This window comes from Siniperca chuatsi, linkage group LG13, assembly GCF_020085105.1.
Source record: "Siniperca chuatsi isolate FFG_IHB_CAS linkage group LG13, ASM2008510v1, whole genome shotgun sequence".
NCBI lineage: Eukaryota > Metazoa > Chordata > Actinopteri > Centrarchiformes > Sinipercidae > Siniperca > Siniperca chuatsi.
The window spans coordinates 4,923,278-4,931,815 of NC_058054.1; the positions used below are offsets into that span (position 1 = coordinate 4,923,278).

Consider the following 8,538-nt stretch of genomic DNA (forward strand, 5'->3'; position numbering starts at 1 on the left):
GATGACCTCACTGCTTTCTGCCCCAAAGCATGCTGGGATCACCCACTATATGACTCTAAAAAGAAGCCAACGAAAATAATAATCACAGTAAGAGAAAATAGCGATTTGCTGTTTTCTTCAAGGCAGTGCTATAAGTGATTTTTTTGGCCATTTCAGGGCAGCGGAAATAAGCTGTACACACACAACACAGATATACTATCACTATCATATATCACTGATATGGCTAACATGTTAGCAAACAGTTATCTATTTACACTCCAGGCAAATATAAGTCCAAAATTCACTCTCATTTAGCTCTGGTTTTGGTCTCCACCAACTCCTGAGGAAAATATCTGGCTCTTTAGCTGCTAAATGCTCCACTATGTTTGCCAGCTAGTTGCTAACTTTGTCTGTCTGCTGTTTGCTGCTGGGCAGGAAGTGTACAGCGGGTTTATCAGAGCCTTTTTGCTGAAAGCAGCTGCCCGCTGTGGCTGAAAACAACGCAGATAAGCGCGGTGAGAGCGAACCTAAACAGTAATGTTGCAGGCCATAAAACTGAAACAAACAGTTAAAAGATTCATTGTCATCAAAAGAGGCTCCGTAGAGGGGAACTGCAGAGTCGGGGGTTCTCTGTGGGTTCATCGCTACAAGCGAAACACTTCACACACAAGTAGTCATGGGATCCATTGTTAATATAGAAATATTGATTGTAGCTGCTTTAATACAGGCTAAACATGAGCATAATAACATATGCATTTTTAAGAATGTTAGCTTACCAACATCCAACACAATCTTAACATGCATACAGTTAGCATGCTGATGGGCCGGCTATTAGTCTAGTTAAAGTTTTAGGTATCTTCTTGGGAACTGTTGGACATGTAGAAGTTTTGAGCTGATGAAAAGTCAGGAGATTGTCAAAGTCATTGAGATGTATGAGGTTTGTTCTGTATATATATTTCATATATTTTAAAAATTACAGACTCATTCACCACACATGCTTGTGTGAAAAGTCGTGCAGGGTGAAGGGTGTAGAGGTGAGAGGGAAAAGGTCATGTAAATATCTTCCCAGTTTTAACTTCTATTACATAACAGAAATCTTGCTCAAAATCTTGCTTTACATTTTTAACAGAAAGCCTGTGTTATGGACTGGGTGCATGGAGTTTGAAAAACTTGGGCATTTTCCAGGCAGGTAAGGTTTAAGGAAAAAATGCTATTGAGTTGCATTATGGGAAATGTAGCATCCAGTGTTTTTAGAGCTTCACTTATACTAGAGACTAAAAAGTGAGGATATCTCCACCTCTTCTGCTCCAATTTTGACCATTATATTTTAATCTGTCCTCCATCTTTATGAAAATGTCATACGAAGTCACTGAAGTACCCCTTTGATCGAATAGCTGAAACAGAGCTTTAATCTGCTCTGTGAGGTTTGATAATTGTACCAAGGTTATAAAATGTATTTAATTAGTGTTTAAAAATGGCACACACAAGACCTTTAGCTTTCTCCAAGGTACAGGCAAGGCAGATTTCAACCCAAGCAGCCTTTCAGTTTCAAATCATTTTTACGGCGGTTGGTATTTGCAGAAGTACATTCAAGAGCAGCATATTTTTTGTCAGCCACACTCCTTAAAGAACTAATCTGTGGACAAGAAGTCAAAGCAAAGACAAGACCTCGAAGCCTTTCAGCCTTCCTTTACACAAAACCAACACTCTTGGATCACTCTTTCTCTTTTCCCACCCCACAATCCCTCTATCATCAACATCAAAGGAAGACAGAATGGATTTTGTTTTCCAAGCCGTAGCCATCAGGGACAAACCCCACCCACCCATCCCCCCATTAATCTAAACTACAACCGCAGAGGTGAAGAGGATGCCGGGTAATCAATATTTTTGATGCCTCTGACATCTTCTCTGATGTGCTGTTGTGGTCAATGTTGAGTTTTCCCTCCTACTTCTCAATCTCCTCCATCTGTCACCCATGAGATCGGAGTGTGCTATTGCACCTGAGGCAGACGCAGGTTGACGCATTAACTTCAGTTGAGGAGGAGATCGATGGGGAGCAAGGGCGCCAACTCCTAATATTCTGCTCTGTATTGATGTCTGAACACAGCTGTACAACACAGAGCGCACATATGAGGCATTTTGTCTCTGAATGAGATATCTACCGGTTAAAGACATATTTTGAAGAAAACTCAAACACATGGCAGAACTTTTTAAATGTAAGCAATTTAAATTGTAAAATTCTAAACGTTTCTACAGACTGGATCCTTTCAGTTTTAAAAAACAGTAAATGATGAATTTCAGGTACTGCTCTGTCTTTTGGCAATACCTTAATAAAATTAACTTTCCATTTGTAAAATGATATACACTATTTCAAAAAACTGAATCATATAAACGACAGTTTATTCTCAAACATGTATATGAAATATTATATATTATCTTTTTAAAGCAGCACTGAAACTTGTTTCCAGAAATGTTTTTTCAACCAAGGATTTAAGGTGCTGTAGTTTTCCATTAGTATTATCAATTCTTATTTTTCAATTATTTTAAAAGCTATCAAAATGATTAACCTATTCCACCAGAATATTTGATGTGGTATGGAAAAAAAATGTTGATATTCTCACACTGCAAAGATTACTGTGACTTGGGTTATTTCTGTCCATATGTTGTTTGTCTACTGCAATAGTTACCTCTGCCCACTAATGGCAGTATATGCAACACTATCGTCAGGTTATATGATAAATGCAGGCAGATCTATCTATCTATCTATCTATCTATCTATATATATATATATATATATATATATATATATATATATATATATATATATATATATATATATATATATATATATATATATACAGCAACTGCCAAATACCTCCAACGAGTAAGGCAAGTCCTAAGAAGTCAGCTCAATGGCAAGAACAAGGCCCAGGCAATAAACAGCTCCGTCCTGCCAGTGATCAGATACCCTGCGGGAATAATAAGGTGGCCAAAGGAAGAGATACAGACCACAGACGTTAAGACAGGAAAGCTCCTCACCATGCATGGAGGGTTCCATCCCAAATCCAGCACCCTGAGACTGTACGCTAGCCGTAAGGAAGGCGGCCGTGGACTAGTGAGTGTGAGAGCCACTGTCCAGGATGAAACATCCAAGATCCACAAGTACATCAAAGATAAGGCCCCAACAGATGACGTGCTCAGTGAATGTCTCAGGCAATGGGGAACAGAGGAAGAGGTGCTGGAGGAGGGACCATCATGGGAGGACAAATCCCTACATGGGATGTGCCACCGGAACATAACTGAAGTGGCTGATATCAAGAAGTCCTACCAACGGCTAGAGCGGGCCGGACTGAAGGACAGCACAGAGGCATTCATCATGGCTGCACAGGAGCAGGCCCTGAGCACCAGAGCGATAGAGGCCCAGATCTACCACACCAGACAAGACCCAAGGTGTAGGCTGTGCAAAGAGGCCCCTGAGACAATCCAGCACATAACTGCAGGGTGTAAGATGCTGGCAGGGAAAGCATACATGGAGCGCCATAACCAAGTGGCTGGCATGTGCTGTACACTGTACACTGGCAAGTGGCAAGTGTACAGGAACATCTGCACGGAGTATGGACTGAAAACCCCAAGGTCAAAGTGGGAAACACCTCCAAAGGTGGTAGAGAATGACCGAGCCAAGATCCTGTGGGACTTCCAGATTCAGACTGACAGAATGGTAATGGCGAACCAGCCTGACATCGTGGTGGTGGACAAACAGCAGAGGAAAGCCGTTGTGGTGGACATGGCAATGCCAAGTGATGGCAACATCAGGAAAAAGGAACATGAGAAACTAAAGAAATACCAAGGGCTCAGAGAAGTGACCCCCAAACTGGAGGAGTGGCCACAGCAGATCCCTGGAAGAACACCAGACATCTCAGTCCAGAAAAGTGCAGTACTAGGAACAGCAAAGATACTGCGCAGAACCCTCAAGCTCCCAGGCCTCTGGTAGAGGACCCGAGACCACCCGCAGGGGGTGAAGGATGAAGTTCTTTTTTTTGTTTTTTTTTTATCTATATATACAGTATATATATATATACCTACTGTCCACATAATTTTGGCCATTTAGTGTCTCTTGATTCAGTTTTGGAAACTTTATTTTTTCAAACCTGTGAAAAAGTTCTATATAGAAACCTGTGTTTGGTGCAAGCAAAATGTTCCATATGATCTTATTATAGATCACACAGCAAAGTAGTGCCTTTAAAATGGTTGATATCATGGCTAGGATTTTGCCAAGGACACATAGCTAACAAAATTGTTTCTGTGTGTGTTTTGTGTGTGTGAGTGTTAGGTTGACAAGTTCAGCAACAACAGACACATACTGTCACTTTAGGGCCGCTGTTTTGTGTGGATATGGGTTGACGCATGTTTAGGGTCACCAGGTTTGCTTGTCCGACCTCTTGACCTCCACCAGCGACAGTACAATCCTTTCTCTGAGCACCCGACCGACCACCGGCCACCCTGCTAATGTTTCTGCATGTCTTAGCTGCCCCAAATACCACAGCAAAAGAAGAATGAGAAGGTTATGAGGCATGTGTTAGGGTCATGGCTACACTGGAATTAATGTGTCTCAAGGGTTGTGTTGTTGCATTCATTGTTATTATTTTGATCAGACAGGAGTGTCAGTTACTAACTGAAGTTAAAATTTGTATTCCAGTAACTATAACAATTACTTCAGCAGAGAGGTTTTTTGTACCTGGATGATGTTTTAGATGCTTAAAGAAGTAAAGAATAAAATAATAAACGCACATAGCTCACATTGATTGCAAAGTGGCCCTCATCAGTTCTGTTATGTTCTCTTGACTGAAACAAGTTCTTTCCTTTATAGTATGGCTCCTTTTCCTGTTCTGACTTTTTTAATCTTTGCACCCGAGACTCTTTTTGGAAAATATCCTGAATACAGGATTTTTTCAACTGTAAAGTCAAATGTGACTGTGGTCATAAATCACTTTCTGTATCATACCAAATGGTCAAATGGTAGGGACTTTGCTTGCATTCTGAGTTAAAGTTGTCATCCGAGCAGGCTTGGCTTAAGTCAGGTCATGGCTGGGTCGTCGAGCGGTCATGTGAGAGGTCAGAGGTCAGGTCAGTGTGTCTGTTATGGCTGCCAGCACTCAGTCATCCAGACAACAGCTGAGCGCTGCAACTACTGCTTCATCAAGGTCAGCCTGTGTGCTTCATTTCCTCATACAGAAACAGCGCAAGGTGTTAGACAAACATGCCTTGGATGGTACAAAATTAAAACAATGTGAATCAGTTGCATTTTACTGAACAATATATATCTGACCAATTCAGTCAATTTATTATTACAAAAAAATTGCATTCAGTAAGCACAGTCAGTTTTGTCACTTGAAAACAAGCATCCCCAAAAAAAAGTGAAGATTGAGACAAGTTAAATGATTTTTGATCCGTTGTTGAACGCGTGTAAAGTTTAGGACTGTCTTTTACTGTATGGGTGAACATTTTGCATTGTCACTTTCATGTTCAGTTACTTTCATGTCCTGTGAGCCCTTGAGCTGTTTGCATCATTTCAAAATTACAACATTGTGATAAACTAAACTACATTTTTTCAAAGCTACACTAATTTACTTTTTGGCCACTTTGGGACAGTGGAACACGCTGAAAATACTTAATTTGACTTACAATCCTCTCATAAGTTGCTATGGCGAATAGCAAACCATTGTCTATCTAGCAGACATGGTGCAACTTTATCATTCATTTGTCGTTTTTCTAGCCACCGGATGAATGTAGTCCAATATTCACTCTCCTCTTAGGTCTGTTTTGGTCTCCACTAACTCCTGAGAAAAAAATCTGTCTCTTTAGCTTGCTAATGCCAGATATTTGGCTTGCTAGCATACTATGTTGCTTAGCTTGCTAAAGCTATTAGCTTGCTAGCTTAGATGTTGCTGATTTTGTCTGTCTGCCATTTGGTGCTGGGCTGGTAGCAGCCAGCGGGTACAGTGGGTTTATGAGAGCTTAGTTTCTGAAAACAGCTGGATTGATGAGAGCAGAATTTTGTAAAACTAAAACAATGAGCTAAAAGTTTCTAAAAGGCTATATACATGTGGGTTTGTCACTATTAGCAACACTTTTCACATCATACATAGTCATTTTATTCATTGTTAATAAAAAAATTCATTAGTGCAGCATTTTCTAGCAAATCTTCCTTTATAATACAACAACTCTTTTTATGAATTCATGCTTAAAATAATAGTTAAAGCTAAATATCTGGGCCCTTTTTGTCCAATGACAGTAATAAATGGCCACCCAGTCAATTACACCCATGCCCTCTTGTCTTGAGATTCACTGCTATCAGACTGTTGGCCTGAGTTTGCCCCAGCTGGAGTGTACTGGCCTAGCTTTTTGACAGCCATGGGTGTTGGCAGCCTAGGGTTTGGTGGCGGTCCCCTGTCAGGGCAAGGGCACAGTGGAGGTTTCAAAGTGACAAAGTGAGTTGTTACTGGCGTGCTCATGGCAGTGGGTGACCGAGACATCTCCGCCTTAGCATCTTTGCTTTCTGGCCTCTTATCATTAGTGGATTTGACAGTTTTAATTATGGTTCCACCATTCATCTTTGTATGAAGAGGTTCACCATTTGGCACAACAGCAGCAGCATGTTTTTCATCTTTGAGACCATTCTTTGAGCTTCCACTCAGGCTGATTTTTCTGGTTAAAAGAACATCGCCGTCTTCAGTCATAGTTGTCGTTGTAAACATACTGCTTTGCTCTCCTTTACTCATCTCCTCCATAAAAATCTCCCTTTTCCTCCTCCATCTCACCATCGCCTTCATGGAGCTCACCAGGTCTACCAAACTCAGCAGAATGGACAAGGAGACAACACCCAGCATGAAGTTGAGCATTAAGGTCTTCTCAGTTGGTCTGGAGATGTAGCATTCCACCCCAGATGTGCAGGGAGCTTCGTAACAGAGGAAGCTCTTAGAGATGGACAAACCAAAGAGAAAAAACTGGCCTGCACCAAAAACCACTTCTATAAGGATCCGTAGAACTACCACCAGGAAGTAAGCGCAGTAGAAGCGTGGCACTTGCCATTCACGTGGGAGTTCATGAAGTGGAGCTTTATGCAAGGACAGTTCTCTTGAGGAGCTCGAGTTCTCAAGGGTGAAAGGTGACCCTCCTCGACTCCTGTAGCTGTAGAAACCTCCAGAAGAGGGATGTGACAAGACTTTATGCATGACGTAGGTTGCAAACAGCACATGGGGAAGACAGAGAAGAATAAGGTGGAAGAGCCAGAGACGGAAGACAGATACAGGAGCAAATACGTCAAAACACACATTAGAGCAGCCTGGCTGGATGGTGTTGCAGATAAATCTTTCCTGCTCGTCACTAAATAGGGTGAAGCCAGCCAGCAGGAGGACTAGCAGACGTAAAACCAGCATCAACATCCACCAGGTTTTGCCTGTAATGGAAAAGAGATCATCAAGTAATAATGACTGCTAGATTAAATTAAGATTAAACTTAAATGATCCCAGTTGGGTAATTATAGGTTATATCAAGGAAAAAAATAGGATTTAAATAAAATAATCAAATGTATCAAACATGACATAATGTTAATGATGAAACAGCATAAAAGCAAACAAGATGTACATAAAGAATGATTATTTACAAACACATCAAAATAAAATCTATTACAGACATAAAACATCAAGATCATTCTAAAATTACAAAGGCAAAAACACAAAATTCGAGACAGAGAGGGAGGAGAGAGACGAAATTCACTATACTACGATGTAGGAAGTATATAACTAAAGAAGAAAATCAGATCAAGGACAGAAATCCTACCTGCAGTCAAAATACATTGTTCTTAATGCGCTCTTTAATGCATCGACCTTAATCACTACTTGGATTAAGAATAGAACTTTTTTTTACTGATTTGTTTAATAAGTTCACAGCACTTCACATTTACTGTTTATTTGGCTTAACAGATGTGTAATTGCCATCATATACAAAATAAATACTGACATACTAACACAGCTTAATTGCTAATAGGCAATATTGTTACTGCAAAAGAAAAACGTACCCATAAAGGAGACATTGTGACTGATAGTGATGAAGAGTAGATCTGTTGCGCTCATCATCCTCGTTGTTCAGCACTAACCCTGATCCCGTAGAAAACAAACCTCTGAAGAAAAGCTTCTTTAAAACTGACAGATCCAAATCAGGGGGAAGTTCCTGAGCTGCTGTCCCCTTCAACACTGTTCCACGACCACAGTGCTGACCCTCACAGCTTGCCACTAAATACAGTCACCTCTATTGTTTTCTTACTGCTTCACACTCTCGTCTGCGGAGGCCAGGACCTGTGGGGAGAGCTATTCTTACCAGGCTGCCATCAAAGCATTGTTGGGATGTCGACGTACCAGTTAACGTTACCGGCAGCTGACAATCATATGTAGGAGAGCTTGTAATAGACAATCATAAACTTGGAATTGAGTCAATCTCTAAGTCACATTAAGGCAATAATCATATCACAAGACAATTGATGATTAATATTTTAGTAGACAC

The 8,538-nt window shown here is 40.7% G+C and overlaps 1 protein-coding gene across 1 annotated transcript; it reads right to left on the bottom strand.

The window, feature by feature from the left end:
• Positions 1 to 5,345: 5,345 nt before the first annotated feature.
• On the bottom strand, positions 5,346 to 8,515 carry LOC122886333 (gap junction delta-4 protein-like). Its single transcript, XM_044218355.1, has 2 exons — positions 8,057 to 8,515; positions 5,346 to 7,435 (listed from the first exon to the last, which is right to left on the bottom strand). The coding sequence occupies exons 1-2, from the start codon at positions 8,112 to 8,114 to the stop codon at positions 6,294 to 6,296; spliced, it is 1,200 nt and encodes a 399-aa protein (XP_044074290.1). The 5' UTR covers positions 8,115 to 8,515; the 3' UTR covers positions 5,346 to 6,293.
• Between the last annotated feature and the right edge of the window lie 23 nt (positions 8,516 to 8,538).

Excerpts from the sequence above, each read along its gene's own strand:
- LOC122886333 (XM_044218355.1), bottom strand. The coding sequence starts at position 8,114 with ATGATGAGCGCAACAGATCTACTCTTCATCACTATCAGTCACAATGTC. Across the intron at positions 7,436-8,056 it reads TCACAATGTCTCCTTTATGG|GCAAAACCTGGTGGATGTTG; the intron begins GTACGTTTTTCT and ends TTTCCATTACAG.